The 23571-nt window shown below is 40.9% G+C and overlaps 3 protein-coding genes across 3 annotated transcripts; 1 reads left to right on the top strand and 2 right to left on the bottom strand.

The window, feature by feature from the left end:
- The first annotated feature begins 2841 nt into the window (after nucleotides 1-2841).
- LOC119487031 lies at nucleotides 2842-9370 on the top strand. The gene is made up of 3 exons (XM_037767678.1): nucleotides 2842-2894; nucleotides 6151-7642; nucleotides 8943-9370. Exons 2-3 carry the CDS (start codon nucleotides 6155-6157, stop codon nucleotides 9075-9077), a joined length of 1623 nt encoding a protein of 540 aa, XP_037623606.1. The 5' UTR covers nucleotides 2842-2894; nucleotides 6151-6154; the 3' UTR covers nucleotides 9078-9370.
- Nucleotides 9371-11332: 1962 nt separating this feature from the next.
- LOC119487055 (phosphatidylinositol N-acetylglucosaminyltransferase subunit Y-like) lies at nucleotides 11333-11641 on the bottom strand. The gene has a single exon (XM_037767710.1). The coding sequence runs from the start codon at nucleotides 11608-11610 to the stop codon at nucleotides 11398-11400; it is 213 nt and encodes a 70-aa protein (XP_037623638.1). The 5' UTR covers nucleotides 11611-11641; the 3' UTR covers nucleotides 11333-11397.
- A 120-nt stretch (nucleotides 11642-11761) lies between these two features.
- LOC119487052 (protein preY, mitochondrial-like) lies at nucleotides 11762-13881 on the bottom strand. Its single transcript, XM_037767707.1, has 2 exons — nucleotides 13604-13881; nucleotides 11762-11960 (listed from the first exon to the last, which is right to left on the bottom strand). Exons 1-2 carry the CDS (start codon nucleotides 13792-13794, stop codon nucleotides 11816-11818), a joined length of 336 nt encoding a protein of 111 aa, XP_037623635.1. The 5' UTR covers nucleotides 13795-13881; the 3' UTR covers nucleotides 11762-11815.
- Nucleotides 13882-23571: the final 9690 nt, after the last annotated feature.

Here is a 23571-nt window from a genome sequence, read left to right as displayed (position 1 = left end):
TAGTCCCTAACTGTGCCACTGTTACATGTAATAGTCACCTGTGGTTACTGTGGCCGATGCAAAGCTACATAGCCTCGCGCTAGTTAGTCTAACTACCTAACTATGTGAAGCTACTGTGCATGGGCATGTATGTCTATGTGTCTAAAGTCCATCTCGGCTGCTTCCTCCCTGCAGGATTCACACATGATAGGAAAGAGAATGATCTCTAGGAAGTATTACGCCCTCCTTTCAGCCTGAGCCCTCAAAGGTGAAAGATTCTTTCAAGGAATGTTGTTCACATTGGCACTGGCATACTTGCTGTCATTTAGATGTGAGTTGTCATCTAAAGAGTAAAAGGGAGGAATAGGGAGGGACTGAATGGAAATACAGCCCCTCCCTCCCCCTCTCTTTCTATTGGAGCTCTCTATGCTGCATGTGATCACCATGGCAACAGAAAACTCCCCACAGATGAAAATGAAATGGGCCCCAACAGGAGTCATCTAGGAGCAAAATGAGAACATTAAGATGAGGGTTTATATGGATCTTATTACTGCTCCAACATCTTAATGGTTTTTTTGGGAGATGATGGATGAAACATATCTCCCACCTCAAAACCGAACCCCCCCAAAAATCACAACTATTAGAGGCAACAGGGTCCACATTGTTGCAGTTTGCTATCTATGCCGTTTCCCCCAAAAACAGATGTTGGAGATTGGTTTGGCGGTGAGTTGAAGGGCTAGAAATCTTATCCTGTGAAGTAGTCCCTGAGTCATGTGTGTTAATCACCCTATCAATCCCCACAGATGTATTATGGTCTTTCAGCGCTGCAGGGCAGCACAAATCTCACTCATAACCTCCTTAAACTCCCAGCTGGATCAAAATAGCCAACAGTTTGGAGTTTCTACAAGACAAACTGTTCCTCTACAGTATGTGGCAAGGTTTCAACATAACATTATATTTGCTTTTTTTGTTTCTTGTTGTTATTGGCCTTCAAAATTCGGAGTCCCTGACCTACAAAATAATCAAGTTGTAATAAAATATTAAACATATATGCACGTCATTTGATCCATTGTTAATACAGTATAAGGATATTGATGGGATGCCCTGGCCTTCGTTTCTTCATGGAGTCTTTAGAGATGTCTATTTTGGATATAGGCGGGCAGGAGTGATGTATAGCACCCTGCTGAATGAGGCATCAAAAGAAGAGGGGCAGATGAGGACGGTGTCAATCTGCAATTCACACGATGTTATTCCAGACCGACTGACGCTGACTGAATGTGTCTGATACATCGTGTTCTCCACAACAGCCAGCCTGAATCAGTGCGGGCAAAGACCCATTCTACATACACCTCATTAGACCTTTGAGTTGAGTGAAAATTATATTTCCAATAAAATCAGATATTAAAGGTGAAGTAGGTGAGATTGGAGCAAATATGATTAAAAAAAGTTATTTTCATAAAACGGTTGCTATATTGTGACAGTAGTACATGAGACAGGTAAACTGAACAAAATCATGCTCCTCTGTGTCCTCCGGTGCTCCTAACGGCATCTGCAAGATTTCACAGAGCAGAAGTCTAGTTTTCTCTCAGAACACTTGAATTATAATATGCTGAAAGGTTAATATGGAACTTTTGCCCAATGATGCCAAAAATATACTGCCTACTGCCACTTTAATTTTAATATGTTAACAATGTTTCGCATAAGGCAGTAGGCCTATAATTAAATCTCAGTACATTCAGGTGTGTATGTGGTCTCTACCTTCTAAATGTAATGTAATACAAATGTCCAAAATGTCAGTCAATTGATTCTATCACTGTTTATCCTCACTCACAATCTCCTACGGTTTTAGCTGATGGTGCATTGCGACATCTAGTGGTTTTATTATGAACAGTAATTCAATCAGGAAAGACTCGTATGAATTGAATGATGATTTATTACAAAGTGCACGAATTATGAATAGTAACAGTCTTTGGCGATTTAGACCCGATGTGAAATAATGAAGGGGAAGTGACGCTGTAGTAGGATGTAGAAATATTCCCCCCGGGTCTAGACACTGGTGGTGGTGGTGGTGAAGACTGATGCAGATCCGATGAATGAAGTGGAGCAGGATTACTCTGATGTGATGAATCTGGAGGTGATGGGGTGGTGGAGGGTCGCGTCCGTTAGTGCTGAATGCTGACACTGAAAACTCATAGAGGAGAATGGTTTTTAAACTTTTGACAGCAGCATGTTATTGGTTGAGGGAGATATGGCAAGCTCTGATTGGTCACTGAAAAGAGAGACGCCCATAATCAGCTGACATATTAATAGCCCATGAGAGAGAGAACCAGAATGAATGAGAATGAATGAGCTTGCACCCCTAGTCTTCCTGTCTGAATTTTCGCATAAGCTTCATTGAAACTCTTTCAAAGATTCATTTTTTTGACACAAACTCTCCTGAAATACACATTTAATCCACAACAATGACCTCCAACAATGACCTCTGCAGTAACATTAGACCGTTACATGGAGGCTACTAGTCAATGCTTCCTTCCTGTGCTTTCGAAAACTTTGATATTATGGCAAGTTGAATTGGCAGTAGCCTATGTCATCTCAGTAATGAGGCCTATATAAACATGATATTCTGTTTTACATTTATTCACTGGTATATGTGCAGCCTACTTGGATAAAAAACATTTGATAATGAAACTTAATGAAGTCATTTACATTGAAGTGTTTTGTCTTTCTCTCCTCACAGCGACTCTGTAGTTTTAGGCCTACGTGCTTCTTAACTAAGCCTAAAGAGATGTCCGTGTTGTCTGTGGTTGTGAGAAGTCGGACCTGACGAGAAGCACTTGAAAGCATCATGCAGGAGGGAGCGGAGTCGGTCTCTTTGAAGTTGAGTTCGCCAGCTGGAGTTGAAGCTGCCTGCTCAGGTCATTATCACGTTATCACGTTATTGCAATATTGTATCATTACATTTTATGTTCCGGCCTATTGGCTACATGGGTAAAAATGACTTGTTTGGTGTAAATTAATTACCTTTTTGAACTACGAAAATATTCGGCCAAAAGGACAGAAAGTTGAAGTGAACCTGTCCGGTTCTCAGGCTGGTTTAGCTACAGCAAAGCCACCGTGTGTTCGTTATTGCTACTATAGTCTTCAGGTAGGAGGATATAAGTAGACTGGACCGTTTACACGGTGGGGACATGCAGCAGGGCTGTACCAAAATGTAGCTAATTGTAAATCCATGCTGTCATTTCCCCAAGTAGCTCTTCTTAATTTGTCACCCATCTGTAGATACATAACTTTATTAATCCCCTGATTGAAAGGCAGTTTGGGGGGAAAATGATATAAAACTCAGACAGGCTGCAACAAACATCATACAGTATGAAAGGCATTAGGGCTGCAACTAACCAGTATTTTCATTATCAGTTAATCTGCTGATTGTTTTCTCAATTCATCGATAAAACATTAAGTCTATAAAATATCAGAAAATATTGACAAAGTCCTGTTATAATATCCTACAACCCGAGGTGTTGTATTCAATTTGCTTGTTTTTTTGCCAACCAACAGTCCAAAACCAAAGATATTTAATCTACTAGAATCAGTGAATGTGTGGTGTTTTGCTGAGGAAATAACTAAAAATAATAATAAAAAAAAAAATTATTGTGATTAATTTTCTGCCGATGGACTAATCAATACATTGACTAATCATTTCACACTAACACTTAAATAGTAACACATAGAAAAAGCCAATAAGTTAAAAGACAAAATGGATTAGTCCATAGCCAAAAGCTTAAAGCTGAAGTAGGCGAGATTGGAGCAAATATGATTTTAAAAAGTAATTTTTATAAAACGGTCCCTATATCGTGACAGTAGTACATGAAACAGGTAACCTGAAAAAAATCATGTGCCTCTGTGTCCTCCGGTGCTCCTGACTGCATCTGCAAGATTTCACAGACCGGAGGAAAACAAGCAGTAAGAGCTGATCTGATGTCTGCTGTCCAGCTGCCGTCTATGAGAGCCGGCTGTCAATCACTCGTGAACTCTGACCAAACGGTCAAATTAGGCAGCGCTGATCAAATATGAATCAATATTCTGTTACGTTAATGCCTATTTCTCTCCTCAAATGTTTTCAGAATCATCTTGTAGTGTACTGTTTAGCTGTAACATGAGAAAGTTTGTGACGTCGCCGCCATTGTGAAATCTGGTGAAGGAAAACCAAGTTCTGGTCACATGACCAGAGCACAGCCAATAGGAACGCTCTCTCAATGAAATGACCTGTGATTGGTCAAAGTCTCCCGTCACGTGCTAGATTTTCTAAAGCCTGAAAACAGAGCCATGAGGAGGAGCAGAAGTCTAGTTTTCTCTCAGAACACTTGAATTACAATATGCTGAAAGGTTATTATGGAATTTTTGCCCAATGATGCCAAAAATATACTTATATATAATTAATCAAGAAAATGATTGTCAGATTAAAGGGACTGTGTGTAAGTTTTTACACATATAAACGTTTTAATCGTTTTTTTATTGCCAATGGGTCAACAGGTTGTAACCTAAAAAATGAGACCTTCTGCCACTTTCTGGGTTACCTGTATCAGCCTGCAGACTGCTTTTAATGTGAAGAACGTTCGGTTAGATGTAGAGTCACAGATCTATTAGTCCACATCTGATGTGACCATTTTTGTCTGACTCCCCAGCCTGCCTCACAACAATAGCGCCAACATTTGGATGGATTTATGACTCTCATTGACCATTTGGGAGTCTCCCTGGTTACATAGGCACTTTACTCAAGAATTAACATTGTTTTAATGAGTTCGCCTCCCAAAAAAGAGCTTTTACACTGACCTGACGTCAGAGATAACATCCTGAATCAAAGAGTAAAAGTGGGAGTTCAGGAGGTGATGCTGTTGTCGTCACCGCCTTGGTCATGAGCGCTGTGTGCATGCGTGTGTGTTAACTAGAAAATCTCTGAACATCTGAAGAATCATGACTTTCTCAGATATATTTTTCGATTCAACTGTAATGCTTGTTGAAATTAGGAAAAGCAAATGGTCATTTCCCATGTCCCTGGCACCCATTGTGGTATCTAAACATTAGAGTGATAGAAGATTGTTCCGGCTTATACAATGAATATTTTAAAGTTTAAAAAACAAGGTAACAATATGTTGGCCAATAGTCAGTCTTTACATAAATACATAATGAAACATTTTTGATAAGGATTCCTTAACATATATATACTGTATATATATATATATATATTTCTGTACAACAATTTATTTAATCGGCCAACATAGCACGACAATAGTGATATATCTCCAAAAAGCTGCCTGTCTAGTTGTTAAATTGTAAACCTACTGGCTGGTAGGTAGGCTGAGTGTGTTTGAACCATAGTAAGTAAGTAAATCACATATTAAAGCTAGGGTTGGTAATCTTCAAAAACATTTTTTTGTTATATTTATTGAAATTCTTGTTACATCCGAAAAAACTGGCCTCTGACGGAAGACTTTGACCAATCACAGGTCATTTCATTGAGAGAGCATTCCCATTGGCTATGCTCCGGTCATGTGACCGTTACTTGGCGTTCCTTCACCAGATTTCACAATGGCGGCAGCGTCACAAAGTTTCTCATTATACAGCTAAACTGTGCACTACAAGATGATTTAATTTTGATTTGATTTAGTTTTAATCGTTTTTTTATTGCCAATGGGTCAACAGGTTGTAACCTAAAAAATGAGACCTTCTGCCACTTTCTGGGTTACCTGTATCGGCCTGCAGACTGCTTTTAATGTGAAGAACGTTCGGTTAGATGTAGAGTCACAAAAAGATGACACAAAAATAATAATAGAGTCAGGAAAAGAAAAAAGCAGTAGGTCTTGTGATGTACGTGATTGCTTTTATCAGTTTTTAATTTCTTTGTAAAATTACAAATATGACAGTTGGGAAAGTGTTCCAGAAATGTGAGGCTGTAACTGCAAAAACAGGACACCCCTAGTGGTACGAGATGAGATGTATTTATTATTCTGTAATAACACCATTGTGGTAACAGAAATGGCATTTAAAGATAGTATGACCATCTGTTATCTTGCGTTGTCTTTCATTTAAGTCAGTGTATTAATATATGCCAGTGTTAAACTAAAATAAAACGATGTATTTGAAACTATGCACTTCCCTCTTTCTGTTGAACAGACTCATGAGTGACTGTGAGGAGACGGACATCTTCTGGGAGTCTTGGACTGGGACGCCTGGGAAAGGAAAAAGAAAAAAGGACACCAAAAAGGACACAAAATGCCTGAAACACAAAAACAACATAACCATGAAAACAGATGAAAACATCCAGAAGAAAAAGAAAAAGAAAACCTCCAAATTCAAAGAAGCAATGGAGGGAAGGAAGGAAAAGAAAAAAGGAAGGAAGAAAAAGAAAAACAGATTGGCTTTGGATCTAGATGACAGTTTTATATTTCCGCAGGGCAGTAGTGCTCAAGCAAACCCTGCTGTGAAGCCTGAAACTTGGAATCCACGCAGCAGTGGCGAGCTAAAACCTGACCAAGACTGCAAGAAGAAAACCAAAAGAAAAAAGAAAGTGGCGTTTGACTTATCACCGGGCTACATCCGTGTCAAACGTCCTAAATTAGTCTCTTCGTCTCTGCGGTCTCCCACGGCTGTGAGAGACAGCGAGAGCTGTTCGCAGGTCACAGTGACGGGACACAGCCAGGGTGAAACACATGCTGATGAATCTCAATGCAACAGTGAGGAAATAAACAGCCAGGACCTGTTTATCACCCAGAAGACATTCAGAGCATCGCCCTGCAAACCTTCCAGCGGTGAAGCCAGTGACAAAGCCGTTCCTACAAGTCCTCCAATGTTTAAACCACGAGACGAGCTGCACACATCTATGGCGTGGATAAAACAGCATCTTGAAGGATCATACAACAGTCCACCAGACTTGCATTTCCATCAGCATCACAGAAAGACAAACGAGTATGTACTTCTCTCAAAAGGGGAAGAGAAAGAAAAGCGGTTAAACAAAGCACATCAGAATCCCAAGAAGGGAAAACCGTCCTCTCAGACGCAGACAGAGTTAAATGCAAATCTTACTGAGGAGAAAAAAGTGCCACGCCCTGCACACACAACGCCCAGTGGGGTGAACGCATACCTGGGTGAGCCAATTGATGTGAACCCCTCCCTGGATGTTGCAAAGTCAAAGAGACAGTCCCGTACTGTAAGCCAGCAGTCTCCTTCATGTCCATCAGTGCTTCCCTCTGTGTCCACGGACAGCACTTCCACACAGACAGAAAATTTCTTCACCACCCAACTCTCCTCCTACCTCAACTTCTGCCGAGAAAGTAGAGCGACTGTGCACCTTGAGTTCTTGAAACCTTTGGACCTGAGCTTGCCGTGGAGGTCCAGAAAAGACTTTGGGATGTGTTTGTCAGCGAAGACATTGTGTTTACCAGGAGAGACCAAAGAGCCCAATCTGCATCCATATTGTTCTTCAGACATGAAAGATGTAGAGGTAAAGAAAGAGCCTTCTGGTCGGCATCCCTGTTCTGTAAGCACACAAGGTAAAAGTGAAGCAACTCCAAGCCCCCAGTCAGAGTCTGAGCCTAAGACCGCAGACACGACGACCTCCAGCGAGGACGAGCCCCCCTGGCGCACTGGCAAGCTAGACCTGACCCAGGTGATACCACATGATCCTCTACCCCACTGTTCACTGCAGTTACCCTGGCCCACGCAGCATGCACCAAATATCTTGTGTCTTGCACAAACTACAATATTCACACCTGTTTCATCATTTCATCATCTCAGAATTCACTCAGTTTACAGAGGAGGAAAGATACCTAAATTCAGTGCATATCAAAATTTCAGAACCTTATTAGATTCTGTAAAACTCCTTCTATAAACTACTATAATGTACAAAAAAATACCTGAACTGAAAACCACTTGAAACAATGTGCAAAACTGCAGAATTAAATCAATATTTCATCACTACTCTGAAAGGATAGGGATGGCAACATTCTGTATTTTTCTTACGGTCGACAAAGTCCCATGAAAAGACCAAATTGTATTGTATTAAAACACATCAGTGTTCCTTCTTCACCATGAACACACTGTAGTTTATTTAGATTCAATCCCACATACACCGTTCTGCTGCTGGACAGTTAATACTAGCTACTTCACCAAATGTGTATTATTAATCCTTCGCTGAAAATAGTCCCCAACAAATGCTCTATTGCAGTGGTTGACAAATAGTGGCCCGTGGGCCAAATCCATCCCTGCATCAAAAATATTTGGCACTGCCGTGACATCATCTTCAACGGGACACTCACTGAATCCTTTCCTCGGCAACCAAACAGAGGAACATCTGCACTTCGTCAGTTGTACGATATAATGTACATAGTGTATGGCGAAGTGTACATAGTGTACGGCATATTGTATGGCTGAAACCGGACAAGGCAATACATACGAGGCCCGGTGTATTTTAGGAATCAAGGTAGTGGAATCCCACACGCAGAATGAGAAACACAAAACCGCCAACAAACGGCAGATATTTCCCTGTTCTGTTTTACATTCGTCTCCACCACGAGACAAAAAAAGTCATGTTTTATATTACAATAAGCAAAATTGTCCCTGACCCAAAGTTACTGGTTGATCATGCATTTTGCTGTTAAAATTCTTTCCGAGTGGCATTAAAAAAAGTCTCATATCTAACTTGCCCTGAGCTGTAGGACCCGTTTATGCTCAAGTGAAATAAGATACTCAAAAATGTAAGAAAAGCTGATAAAGTGTCCCACGGGTGAGAGCCACAGACAGGGCAGAGGTCAGACTCTATGGACTAATAGTGTTTTGTATCTAAACGGTTGTGTCTGCTAATCAGTGACTAAAAGGTGTTTGTGTTAGAATAATTTGCACAAAAAAAAAAAGCTAACTGAAGTGTATGCCACTGTTGAGTAACAAAGTGACTTTGTGTTTGACTTCAGGTGAGGGCAGTCCAGACGAGACTCAACGAGTCCTTCTTTTTCAAGACAAAAGGAGAGGGACAGTCCCCCAGACCAGAGTCTCCACTGATGAAACTGGCTCAGAGCAGAAAAGTGAAAAGCAGGAAGGGCCACTGAGGTCATATAGCTGCAGTCAGTGGCGGCCACATTGTTTTTTTTTGTTGCTAGATGCCCGTCAATGTCTGAAACAGTATTTAGGGTTAAAGAGCAGCTGTGTATCAGATTAACGGGTAAATTCAAATTCAACTCTCGATGCTAAAACTCAATCTGAACCTTGTCCTTGAGAGGAAGGAATCTTTTGAGTAGGAAGGAGTGATGTTGACACTGTGAGGCAGTAGAAAGTTCAAGTTGTCATGATAGATGTTATTAGGAATTCTGTCCCAAAATGAACTTCTGGAGAAAAAAAAAAATCACATATTCCTCATCATATTAATGATGCCCTCATGTATTTGTCCATTGTTTGAATTTCGAAGAGTTAGACGTTCCTATAATGTTGTTGGTATAGGGTTTGAAGTGCACAGAGGTGTTACTCCCTCAGCTTTTTGAATGTTTTCAGGAAACTATGTCATCAAATTGTAGTTCAGTTTTGTTCGTCGTCTGTTCTGCATGAAGTCTTTTATCAATTCAAGTGTATTTATTGTGTAGAGCCAGTGGTTTACTCACCGTACAGTCTGTAAGATATGTTGTCTTTGATGAAGCACAGTGAATTTTCAATATTAAGTTGTGTACTATTCTTTTTATTAATTTCACCTCCATAGCAATGTACATATATAATTTGCCACATGACATAAACAAATAGTTAACCTTCCATTTCTGCTCAAACAATGTGAACTTTAAAGGTCCCATATTGTAAAAAGTGAGATCTTCACATTTTTTTTATTATAAAGCAGGTTGAAGTGCGATATAAATACTGTGAAAGTATCAAAATGCTCAATCCATGGAGAAATACACACAGCCCGTATTCAGAAACTGTGCCTTTTGAAACGAGCCGTTAGGACATCTGGCCATTTGTGATGTCACAAATCTACAATATTTAGACCATTTTACAGTTTTAAATGTAAACATTCTAAATTTGTCCCAGTTAATTTCTGGTTGCAGTGTATGTGAATGTCTTCAGCTGACAGGAAGTAAACATGGACCCAAGCTGTTGCCTAGCAACGCAATTCCGTTGCATTCCATTGAAACGTGCTAAAACGGAGCGTTTCAGACAGAGGGTAAATACAGGCGTGTTCAGACAGACAGTATGAGGAAAATAACGTTTTTTTTTTAACATTACAGCATGTAAACATGTTCGAGTAGAAACGTAAAATACAAGAATGAAACTGAAAATTAGTATAATATGGGACCTTTAAATAAACAACCTTTTGTAACTCGAGGCCCACTTCCGATTGTTCAAAAATTTCCGAGGACCACCTTCCCAAATAAATAACAAACTGGCCTGTAAATATGTGTTATGCCACTGCCAGGTGTAATGACCCACATAGATATTCAGCTTACCCTCACCCATCACTGCCTGTCATTATGATTCCAAAGTATTCAGGGTCATATTTCCTCACCACACACTTTTACTGGTTTCAAAAATTGCTCAATTTTGTGTCACTGCATCTGTGACATACTGTATATGTCTGTAAAGGGGAGACTCGTGGGTACCCATAGAACTTATTTTCATTCACATATCTTTAGGTCAGAGGTCAAGGGACCCCTTTGAAAATGGCCATGGCAGTTTTTCCTCACCAAAATTTAGCGTAATTTTGGAGCGTTATTTAGCCTCCTTCCCAACAAGCTAGTATGACATGGTTGGTAACAATGGATTCATTAGGTTTTTCTAGTTTCATATGATGCCAGTATCTTCACTCTAGCTTTAAAAGTGAGCCCGCTATAACCTCTGAAATACAGAATAGCTGTTAATCTAAACATAAGGGAGCACCTTCGCGGCCCACTGGTTGAGAATAGCTGACTTAGAGCATCACACTGTACCAACCAAATGTTAAGGATTTACAGTAGGCTACCACTTTATCATTTACAAAACCTTTTTTTAGCTGTTGGGACTGTAGTTACATAGTAGCATTCTGGCTTTAACGCAAACCCTCTACCTTAAAAACACCCATGCTTATTCTCAACATCGACCTGTTTTAACAGAAAGAGTTGTAATAGATTATTTTTTTGTGGTTAGTTCTGCCTTATGTCCTGCAATATGTCTATTTCTCAATGAAAACGTGTATTACAGTAGTATTTCATCCTAGTGTTTGTGGAGAAAGCAACATTTGTAGCTAATAAACCCTATTGTAGCTTGGCTAATGTGCTGACGTGATGTCTTAACTATTCTATTTTTACCTTTTATTAACCAGGAGACAAAAATGGGTCCAGAAATGCAAGGTACATTCCCAACAAATGATTTAATTGTACTCGTCCTTTAACAGAACAAAATCTGAGCAGCCTAGTTGTGTCTGAAAAGCTTGATCCCCATCCAGCTCCAGAGGTGGAAGAAGACGTAGACCGGGATGGTGACCGGCAGCAGCAGGCTGTAGAAACACAGACTGCTGCTGCTGGTGCAGCCCTGAGGGAAGTTCTCGTCCACCGCGGCGGAGTAGAACAAACCGCAGAGCGACACTATTGGGACGAGCCCCACCATCATGGACAGGGAGAACATACTCGCAGATGGGTTCTGATACAGGGCAGGTGGAAGGAATGCAGTACAAGTTCTCACTGTTCTGCAATACAAGATAATGTTTGAGCTGAGCAGGATCCAGTTATGGTGTTACACAAGTATTGTCTCGTTCTGTCCAACAGCCTTTAAAACACAACAATGTTGAGTCTGTCTGCTCGGGTCGGCCGAACGGGTTGTGTTGGAGTTTCTACCCTTGCGTTGGTGTGGTTGAGGTATCTGTGTCTTTCTGTATGAGTCTGGCTTCCTGAGGGATCATGTTGGGGATGCCGTCAATGATGGGATAGGCGATACCAAGTTCCTCGTTGATCAGCTCATTGGTATTAGCCTTGTACCTGTGGGAGGGACAAGAGCAACATCATTATTCTATGATGCTTTCAATAATGCAATGATGTTTTCAAAATTAGTATTTTTTCTCAGTGTGTAACATTTACTACATGAAAGCTGAGGAAAAGAGTATTTTACAGTAAAGCAAATCAAAGCTGAACTCCCACAACACCTGAATGCTGCACCGTTACTCCACAATGACCCAAAAAGTGGGTCGTGTCTAGATGGTAAGTTGCAAAAAACAGGCGAAACATTAACCACTTGAGGGCAATGCCAACCTTAAACCATCTCATGGGAGTTTAGCAAATTATGGGGTACCATCTAGACGCGACCCCAAAAGTGGTTAAGGTTACATTTTGATAACCGTTACAAAAAATGGTGATCCCGTTTAGGTAGTGTACTGAATGCCTGTTACCCCACAGTATTTCAATATATGATCACGTTTTATTTTTGATGATTTTTCCCCTTTTCTGAGATGTTTTCAAGGTAGCCTACTGTAAATATGGTAAATATCTAGAATAAATACATACAAATAATACTAGTACCGGTAATGCTACTAATTCCATAGTAACAAATTGACATATGTTGGTATATTAACCTATTATTAGCATAATAGCAGTACATGGTTTTACTGGAAAGACAATCATAAGTAAGAGAACATTTCCTCCTGATACCAGGTAAAAATGGAATAAAAGTAATAGGCTAATTTAATCAACATCATTCTCCAATCACATCAGACTGTGAATCAGAAATATCAACCATGAGCTAAAAGGTCCCATATTATAAAAAGTGAGATTTTCATGTCTTTTACATTATAAAGCAGGTTTAAGTGCTATATAAATACTGTTAATCTATACAAACACTAAATATACAGAGAAATACACACAGCCCGTATTCAGAAATTGTGCGTTTGAAACAAGCCGTTAGGATTTCTGTCCATTTGTGATGTCACAAATATACAATATATAGATTATTACACGGTTTTAAACATAAACATTCTAAATGTGTCCCAGTTTGTTTCCGGTTGCAGTGTATGTAAATAACATCAGCTGACAGGAAGTAAACATGGACCCAAGCTGTTGCCGAGCAACGCAATTCTGTTGAAATGCACTAAAAATGCACTAAAACAGAGCGTTTCAGACAGAGGGTAAATACAGGTATAGTCAGACAGACAGTATGAGGAAAATAACGTTTTTTTTTTTCTCATTACAGCATGTAAACATGTTCTAGTAGAAACACAAAATACAAGTATGACCTGAAAATGAGCACGATATGGGACCTTTAAAACACATGAGCCCTCAGTGGACACTGGGCCTAACTACACCTAGAAGGTACATTCATATTTCACGTCAACAAAAACACTTCTTTGTAGGCTTCTTGGGCAATACATTTATATTTTTTTACTGCAACATATTACACTATACTATCTAATGCTAATTACTACACGTAATGCATCCCTTCTGAACAGACTCAATAATAATACGCAGGCTTCTCGAGCATTTATTACGATGATATGAGACTAAACTCTTAAAACCAGCGAGGTGTTCAAACGTTAGTGCTTCTTCTCCAGTTTTACAAACCACTAAAGCTCGGATCCCCTTCTCAGTACAAACACAACATCCCATGTTAGTGGATCTGAACATGGTCTGACCTTAGTGGCTTCTTGGACAGCGGACACACCAGGACCTCGAGCAGGGAGGCGTCAAAAGGCGGCTGCACTTCGTCCTCCACGTCCGAGAAGCTCCTGGCGGACACACGGTGAGCTGTTAGCCTCTCTAGTAACGGGACAGTCCTCACACCGACGGTTTCCTTCACCAGTCTACACAAAACAGTCCGAAACATGACCGAGACAGAACCACAAGCTAGATAAGACTCCCGACCGGAAGCACACACACACACACACACACACACACACACACACACACACACACTGTGTAACCGAAATACGAGTCCTCTTCCTGTGAGCTCAAAGCGGTTATCATTAGTTCCGCTTATGGACTTCTTTAGCAACCTTCTTCCTAATAAACTATTTGAAACCGTTTTACTTGCATATCTCATGAACCATTTCAGGTATTAATTATATTGTGACGACCTCTCGTGTGTTTCTACTCTGCCTGGCCTGCTCGTGTTTTCTCCTCTTACAGGAATAAGTGTGCTGGCAGAGAGCAGACTGGTATCCGTAGTGAGCAGGTGAGCCGGGGTGTGGTCAAAAAGTCAAAAAAATGACGTCATAACGTCTTTCCCTGACCACTTCTACTTGACCTCGATGGAAAACGTGATGAGGTCAAGGACAGATGAGAAGGATAATTCAGAAGGACTTATGAATGAAAAGACAACTGTGGTGTTAAGAGATCTTACTGCTCTTTCACTAGGCTCCGTAATTATAATGCGACGGCGGCGGATGTTAGTGACGCAGGTCTGCTGTCGTGAAACTACAATGTTCTGAAGATGGACTACAAATGGCGCTGCTCCCCCCGTGCGTTCTTAAATAGGTCTTTCAATGACAGGCTGCTTCAGCCGCGGTGTGTGAAGAGAGACCACAGGTCCTCCTGCTGCTGGAACACTCTATCAACAGATAATAAAGAATCATCTGACCTAACGTGGACAACCGGTGAAAAATATCACTTCATTACTAAGGTTGGAATTGAAATAAACAGGAATATATGATAAATATTGAGTTAATAGTTGGAGTTATGGAGAAGGGGTAGGATCATATACTTCTTCCAACTTCTTTCCGGACATGTAATATTTATTTATGTTGATTATTTGTTAATTGATTGTTTACTGTTCATTTTATTAGTTATTCTTGTTTCGTTTTTTACTGAGGTATTTGTTACATGTTCGAAATAAATAATTAATTAAAAATAAAGTGAAACTTAATGGTGGTCACTGTCCACTCATATTAAACATGAATCCCAATTAGTGTATGAGCGTATGAAAATAATATGCAAAATAAGCATATTGTTTGTTATTATGAACGGCCGAACGGTGCGTCGCTTTAAATGCTGCGGCCGCAGGGAATTGTGGGAAGTTATTCTCTTCGAATCTCTCGCTCAGCTCCCACATGGCTCTCCGGTATCTTTGCTTTGACTTTTCTTTTAGCATGAAACATTTTCTTATTCTATTTTCCACTCACCCTGGCAATCACATCACTGATGTTACTGATTGTTCATCATTGATTTGATAAATTGTTTTTGTCTGAACCATAAGCCAGTTAGCCGAATATAAAAATATGTTACATATTATTGTTATAGTCATACATATAAAGTTGGAGAATGGTTGTTTCTACTATTTCCACGTTTGTCCGCAGGGTGGCAGTGTTGCACTGTTCAGCTCAGTAAAGCTAACTTTGTGTGTGTTTGACCACAATATAGAACCAAACACCACAATATGAAAAAGGATATTAAAACAATATGAATTGCATTTATTTGATCAGCAAGACTACAAAAGACACTTCATTGCTTTCATTAATAAATTGCACCTTAGTGAGTGCAATTTAGCCTTAGTGAGTAATAATGTATTGTGGTCAATAATAATAAAATCATAGATACCATATCAGTTAAAGGTTCCATATTATACTAATTTTCAGGATCATACTTGTAATTTGTGTTTTTACTAGAACATGTTAACCTGCTGTAATGTTAAAAAAACCCTTTATTTTCCTCATACTGTCGGCCTGAATATGCCTGTATTTACCCTCTGTTTGAAACACTCCGTTTTAGCACATTTTGACAGAATTGCGACGGAAATGCAACAGAATTGCGTTGCTAGGCAACAGCTTGGGTCCATGTTTACTTCCTGTCAGCTGATGACATTCACATCCACTGCAACCAGGAATAAACTGGGACACATTTAGAATGTTTATGTTTAAAATTGTCTGGCTGTGTGTGTTTCCCTGTGGATGGAGTGTTTCAATACTTTCACAGTATTTATAAAGGACTTAAGCCTGCTTTATAATAAAAAAACATGAAAATCTCACTTTTTTATAATATGGGATCTTTAAATGGACTGCTGTCTTAGTGACCAGCATTTTACAACACAAGCCAGCGTTCACACACACGCATTCATACAAGGTGTTGCCTGCTCATCAGGAGCGATAACCATTCACACGGGTTCATCTTGTCCCAAGGACACTGGGACGCGTACACCGCAGGAGATCGAACCACCGACCTTCTGATTAGCGGACGAGCGCTCTAACTCCCGTATCAGTTGTAGAAGATGGAAGAAACTGGAGGTACATATTTGTGAATTCCACATCAGTCACTGTTTGAAGTTTGTAGTTTCAGTTAAGCCCAATAGACATCCTGAGCTTGATTTCCCAGCAGGTTATATCCATACCATATTAAATATTGTCAGAGAGCCCTGTGCCAGCTGGAGCAGAATGCAGTCCCACATCCATATTGCTGAAGATATTGCTCTGAGACTTTCTTGGCAGGGCCCCAACTTGTTTTAAAACTGCTTCTAGCTGTAATATATCCCACTGCTCGGTACTTGACAGGCCTGCTAATATAATTTTTTCCCCCCTCGCTGCCAGGCTTTGAATACACCAGTGAGGCGCTGTAGCTGTGTACCTTTTTTCGTTGGCTCTGTTTACTCATGAGAGGTATCCATCATCTCTGACATATTCCATGGAGCACTGGGACTGACAGTATACTGAAAGAAGATGACGTGTTTAAAGAGGACCTATTATGCTTTTGTGATTTTTTCCCTTTCCTGTAGTGTGCTATATAGATTTTGTGCATGTAAAAGGTCTGCAAGGTTACAAAGTCCAGGTCAAAGGGAGTCAGATCTAATTTAACACAACATTGCTCTGGAAGCGCTGATGGAGAGATATTAGGAGGGAATATGTCAAGAAAGCTAATAGTGGTTAACTGTAATTTTGAAGTCATTTTCATATGGTGAGCCAAAGAGATAGGGGAACTTGTAGTGTTTTGTGTTAAAAAAAACTCATGAAAAATCATACTGATATTTGTAATACCATAATTTGTAAAAAGATCCAGTCTTGACCTCGTTCAACGGTTCACTTTTTAACAAAAACTGTTTCTCACAAGCCAACACCTTCGTGGTTTGAAAATCACCCACCATGGCTGAAACAAACCTGGGACATCATATAGACAGCAGAGATTACAGCTAAAAAGTTTAAAAGAGGATATTAGAAGATTGCTGCATATCACACACATAGCCGTGTTCACATCAAATTATTTAGAGCGTAATTACAAGCAGCCAAGTAAGAAAAAACCCTTTGCGTCAGCCTCCCGGTTGAAATTGTGAGATGAGTATCTCCAGTAATCCTCTGCTCTACATGATAGCCTCTAGGGATCAGTGTTAGGCCAGTAACTGAAAGGGAAACTAGGTCTACGTAACACACAGTGTGATGCTGCGTTCGCCTGAATCATGTTGCTGTCCATGTTGGGTGGATGCTGCCGCCACAAGGACAGCGGTGTGAAGCGGTGTGTATCACGGCGTTATACCAGAGTACAGTAACGGAGGACAGTCCTGGTTTCAAACTGTTGGTCACAGTGACATGACTCACATCTCAAAAATATTAAAAAATTATAGCTGCTGTGCAGTTGTGGGTCGGGGCCGGGCTGTGGGACAGCATTTTGAGGAGGAGGAATAAGAAGGAGGAAGAAGAGGAGGAAGATGAAAAAAGACAAATGAGAAGTACAGGTCCATCATCATTAATCCTTTAAGGCATTAGCATGTTTGTTCTGTCTCAATCGGGTCTCAAACTCACAACCTCAGACACCAAGGACAAGTCACTCTCTTGGTGAGCTCACTGCCCGGAGAAACTACCACTTCACACTATGATATCACACGATGGCATCACACTATGACTGAGGCAATCGTCAGGGTTGCATGTGAAGGCAGATTTCAAGCTAGTCTCAAAAATTCAGTTTTCGAGACAAAATTCTGAGACTGAGTACTTCATCTAGACAACACAGAGATGTCAGTAATTTATTTTAATAAAGATCGATTGCTCCATAAGTGACAAACTGATGTTTTAAAATGCTTGATTTCCATTGGATGCAATGGTTCACATGAGGATAGAATCAAAATACTGTAAAAAAAAAACAGTTTTTGAGATAAAATTCTGACATTTACAACCCTACATCTACCATGACCACAAAATGTTGTCATTTATTTTGTATATCACAAATATACAATATATAGACCATTACACGGTTTTAAACATAAACATAAACATTTTAAATGTATCGCAGTTTATTTCCTGTTGCAGTGTATATAAATGAGATCACCTGACAGGAAGTAAACAATGACCCAAACCGTTGCCTAGCAAACGGATCGGAATTCTCAAAAAATCAATGAATCCGGATCATGCTCCGGATCGCCACCAAAATCTAATAGAATGTTCAATGTGCTACACTCCACCCCTCTAAAAAAATTTAATTCTAATCCATCGTGGAGTAATCCTGCAGACAGACAGACTGACAGACAGACAGACAGACGGACGCATGTGAAACCATAACCTCCTTGGCCTAAGGCCTTTGGCCATGGCGGAGGTAATAATAATATTGACGAAAACAAGAAGGACCGTCAGCATGCTGCCCGGCCCTAAAAAACTTGACTGGGAGTCCAATCCAAAGAGGCTTCACGTTTCCCCCTCACCAACAGATACGTAGCTCAGACAGATGGCGGGTCCCTGCCAGGGTTGTAAAAGGATCCCTCATCATCTCCCTGCCATTAGCACGAATGCTACTTTACTAGCTAGTCTGCCTGAAACTTACTTGGTGCAGCAGACCTGTGGTTGAGCTACATACTATGGATATGTGCACCAGGCCCCGTGTCCCAGTTTGGGGGATTGTTCATGTTTTATATATTTATGGAGTGTTTTCTGGGTCCTCAGAGACAGTGAAGCGATGCACAACTCACAGCGGCTTCTTTTCATGCCTCTCTGTAGTTTCCCTACAAGTGGGAGAAGAAGCCGTGCTTGGAAGGCAGCAGCGCGGGCGGCCGTCACACACTCAGCAGCAGCAGCAGCAGAGCGAGGGGGGGCTTTTCATCGCCTGCATGGCGTCTTCTGACAGATTCTTCATCAAGCCCACTCCTCCCAGTGATATTTGACAGAGCTTTCTTTAATCCCACTCCTCTGCTGACCTTTTCCAGAGCCGTTTACAGATACGAGTTCTCGGCAGGTGACTTCTTAGACCGCTTCGGGCTGCGTTTTTCAGGTTTGCTCTCCAGGTTCGTATTGAGGAGACGTCTTCAGTGACAGGCTTTCACAGCCTGCTGGTGATATTTCATGCTTCTTTTTTTCTAGTTTTTCTCCAAGCAACCGTCATAGTGAACAAACTGGATTATGTGTGTTTCATAATGATAAACCGTCGAGGCTGCACACCTTTATACAGGCTTTCACTTCATAATAGAATATTTATAACATTTTCACTCATTAGGCTAATTACCATTGACCCATATACAGAGTCTATGGTAATGCCAAATGGCCCCTCCCCATTTTCCACTACATTAAAGGTCCCATATCGTGCTCATTTTCAGGTTCATACTTGTATTTTGTGTTTCTACTAGAACATGTTTACATGCTGTAATGTTCAAAAAAAATTATTTTCCTCATCCTGTCTGCTTGAATATACCTGTATTTACCCTCTGTCTGAAACACTCCGTTTTAGTGCATTTCAACGGAATTGCAATAGCATTGCGTTGCCTGGCAATAGTTTGGGTCCATGTTTACTTCCTGTCGGCTGATACTATTTCCATACACTACAAAAGGAAATAAACTGGGACAAATTTAGAATATTTACGTTTAAAACCGTGAAATGGTCTAAATATTGTATATTTGCGACATCACAAATGGACAGAAACAATCCTAACGGCTTGTTTCAAACGCACAATTTCTGAATACGGGCCGTGTGTATTTCTCTGTATATTGAGCGCTTCGATATTTTCACAGTATTTGTATAGCACTTAAACCTGCTTTCTAATATAAAAGACATGTAAATCTTACTTTTTACAATACGGGACCTTTAACAAAGTAAAAGCCTTCATTTCCACATTTGATTTTCTCATCTTGTTTATAGTCCATTTCATACTGTAGCTGCCCCAGGACTCAGCAAGCTGCAGTTGTGTTTGCCTAACTGCAATGATAACTAATGCTTTGAATTTTTATCTCTGCTATACACAGAATTAGAATAAAAATGTTAATATAATGTATTCTTGAGTTCCCTGCATATGGCCTACAGGAACATACACTGTAAAATGAGAATCTTTTTGTGAAACTGAGGATTCAGTGTCATTCCATTCTGAGTCGGAGTTCTGATCGTTTCCTTGCTGAGTAACGGTTCTGTCCTATTAGAAACAGGAGATTGGGCTTTCTCCTGCCAGGAGAGCTTTCATTGCCATGCTGGAATATTGCTGATGTAGCATTCGCTGCCTAATCTGATAATCAGATCCCCAAGGACTTCAGTCTCCTCCCGTCTTTCTTGTCTCCCACGGGCCCTTAATCCTCCTCTCTCGTGCCCTTTCCTCTTCTTTCTGCACCCTTATCTCCTCCCTGTTTCTACTTTTCATCCCCTCTCTTTTCCTCCTACACTTCTTCCCTCTTCCAGTCAACACATTCCACTGCCGACAAAGATAAAAAAAAAGCTAAGCTTCTTGCTATAATGCACCTGTTTGATGGACAGGCACAGATCCAATGAAGCGTCGCCCTTCAATTAGGCTTCCGTGGTCACCTGGCAACGCTGTTAACGAAGTGTACCCTTCAATTAAGTCTCAGCAGTTGCTCAGCAGAGGCGTGAGCCAATGAGGCGTGAGCAAAGGTTGACGCTGCATCATTACCGCTCCCTTCAAGGCACCTCGAGTGCCTTGCTGACTTTAATCACTCGGTCGCCGTTTAATGCTACGTTGTGTGTGTGTGTGTGTGTGTGTGTGTTGGTAGTATTGTTCATGCTCACGCCTCATTGGATGTGCTAAGCTTACAGTACCTTTGATGTTACGAGAGGCTATGAGACTTGTTTATGAGGTGTTCACGTTAACTACCCCAAACGATATAGGTGCAGGGTTTCAGCTTTTACGGAGAGTCATCCGTGGAAATGCTTTATCGCTTGTAGAGACAAAGCGTAAAGCTGTTTCGAAAGCCTGGGCATACTCATACATCACTGTAATCCTTTAAGAAGGCACTATGTTAAAGGATGCATCCTCTCTATAATGGTATCTATTAAAAAGGGGGAGGCAGTGAATTAAAGAGAGGGAAGGAAGAGGCTCGAGCGAGGACGAGTGGGAGGAAGAGGGGAGGGACAGCAGAGAGGATAATGACAGAGTGTGAAGGAGGGAAATGAGTGAGAAAGAGACGGAGTCCATCTAACGAGACAGCAGAATAGTGGCTGCAGGTGATAATGAGTGTGTCCTCAGAGGCCTACACATCTGAGGACAAGAACTACAGAGGACAAACTGCACCAGTAAGAGTTTACTACTTTGTCTGCGGCCTGCAGTGGTTTATATTTGTCAGTATGTAAAATATTCACAGCATTCAGAGCATCATGAGAAGCTAAAATCGTCCACTGAAACCCGCACGGTGACATGTTAGCAGCTCTTTAAAGGTACCGTATGTAACTTTCAGAAAATCCTTGTTATTAATGACACCGGTGGCCGTTAAAGAGACAATATGTAACTATTTACATGTATTAGTTGATTTGTATTGCTAATGTGTGAACAGATTGTAATGTAACTTAAAAACTACAGATCTTCCCCGACTTTCTCGGTTGCCTATAACAGCCTGTGGACTGATTTCAATTCAATTTTATATAGTGTCAAATCATAACAGAAGTTATCTCGAGACACCTTTTATATAGAGCAGGTCTATACCGTACTCTAGAGTATAGAGACCCAACAAGAGATCCCACCAAGAGCATTGCATTGCAGTGCGCTGTGGCCAGGAAAAACTCCCCGTTTAGCGGGTAGAAACCTAGAGCAGAACCGGGCTCTGGGTGGGAGGCCATCTGCCGAGACCGGCTGGGTGGAGAGAGAGAGAGGGGGGGGGGGGAGAGAGAGAGAGAGAGAGAGAGAGAGAGAGAGAGAGAAGAGGTGGGGAGAGAGAGAGAGAGAGAGAGAGGAGATGGGGAGAGAGAGGGGGTTGAGATGCACAGCAACCACAATAATAGCACAGCAGCTGTAAGAACTAATACAAGTAGGACTAATAACACAAATCAATAGCAGTGGATGTAAAAGAGTGATGATACAACTATTGGAATTAATAGCTGTAATTATAATATAAATATAACTAATACTACTAATAATAAAAAGGCTAACAATAATGACGGTAGTAGTGGGTGTCAAGCAGGCAGCAGACGTGGCAGCAGATGCAACCCCACTACAAGTGTAACCCCGATCCATGGATACCTGCGAGAAGAGAAAGCACAAAGACTCCGGGGAAGAAATCAAGTTAGTAGCATGCATGAATGGGACATGTTTGCATCCAGATATAGAGGGAGAGAAGGAGAGAGGAGCTCAGTGTGTCATAGGAAGCCCCCCGGCAGTCTAGGCCTGTAGCAGCATAACTAGGGGCTGGTCCAAGGCAGCCTGAGCCAGACTTGGACCAGCCCTAACTATAAGCATTATCAAAGAGGAAAGTCTTTAGCCTACTCTTAAATGTGGAGAGGGTGTCTGCCTCCCGGACTGAAACTGGGAGCTGGTTCCACAGAAGAGGAGCTTGATAGCTGAAGGCTCTGGCTCCCATTCTACTTTTGGAGACTCTAGGAACCTCAAGTAACACTGCTGCATTCTGGGAGCGCAGTGCTCTAGTGGGGTAATAGGCTACTATGAGCTCTTTAAGATACGATGGGGCCTTACTCTTTAGCGCTCTGTAGGTGAGGAGGACGATTTTAAATTCTATCCTTGATTTTACAGGGAGCCAGTGCAGAGAAGCTAATACGGGAGTAATATGATCTCTTTTTCTAGTTGTTGTCAGTACAAGTCCCAAGTCTTGTCAAAGCCAGACTCAAGTCAAGTCTCTAATTATTTGAGAAAAGTTGCGAGACAAGTTTCAAGTCCTTGATGGCAAATCCAAGTCGTGTCACAAACCTTTAGAAGCCAATTGCAAGACAGCTGTTTATGAAACTAGTTCAAACGAGAAAGTCACAGTTATTGAAGCTATCTGAATATGTGCAGTTTAACACAGTGGAAGACATCCACCTTTCTATAATGAGATTACTGTAAATCCATCACATAAACCTCGGAAATCATGACTTATATTTAGCATCCACTTCTGTTTCATTTCCTTGTTGTAAAATGGGAACATAAATCGTGAAATGTGTGATTATCTGTATGTGTGTGTGTGTGCATGCAAATGATGTCTTTTATGAGACAGTGGGAGTGTAAACAGCAGCATTACTGGGATTGATGTTAGCTGTGCTCAGAGTGCCATCTCATACATGTTTCATGAAACCAAACTCCAAGTTCAGCAGAGACGCAGACACTCGGGAAGACGCCGGTGCTCCTGTTTAGCGAGCTGCATCTTTGAAGCGAATATCAAATGTGGTATTTGCAGACAAACAACTCTGTAAGGTCACAGGCCGAACGAGACTTCAATCATTTTAGATTTAATATTGATTAGATGCACTGTACAATATTTTCTCTCTTCACCTGCTT

Source organism: Sebastes umbrosus, chromosome 4 (assembly GCF_015220745.1).
Source record: "Sebastes umbrosus isolate fSebUmb1 chromosome 4, fSebUmb1.pri, whole genome shotgun sequence".
NCBI lineage: Eukaryota > Metazoa > Chordata > Actinopteri > Perciformes > Sebastidae > Sebastes > Sebastes umbrosus.
This window is presented reverse-complemented; position numbering and strand designations above follow the sequence as displayed.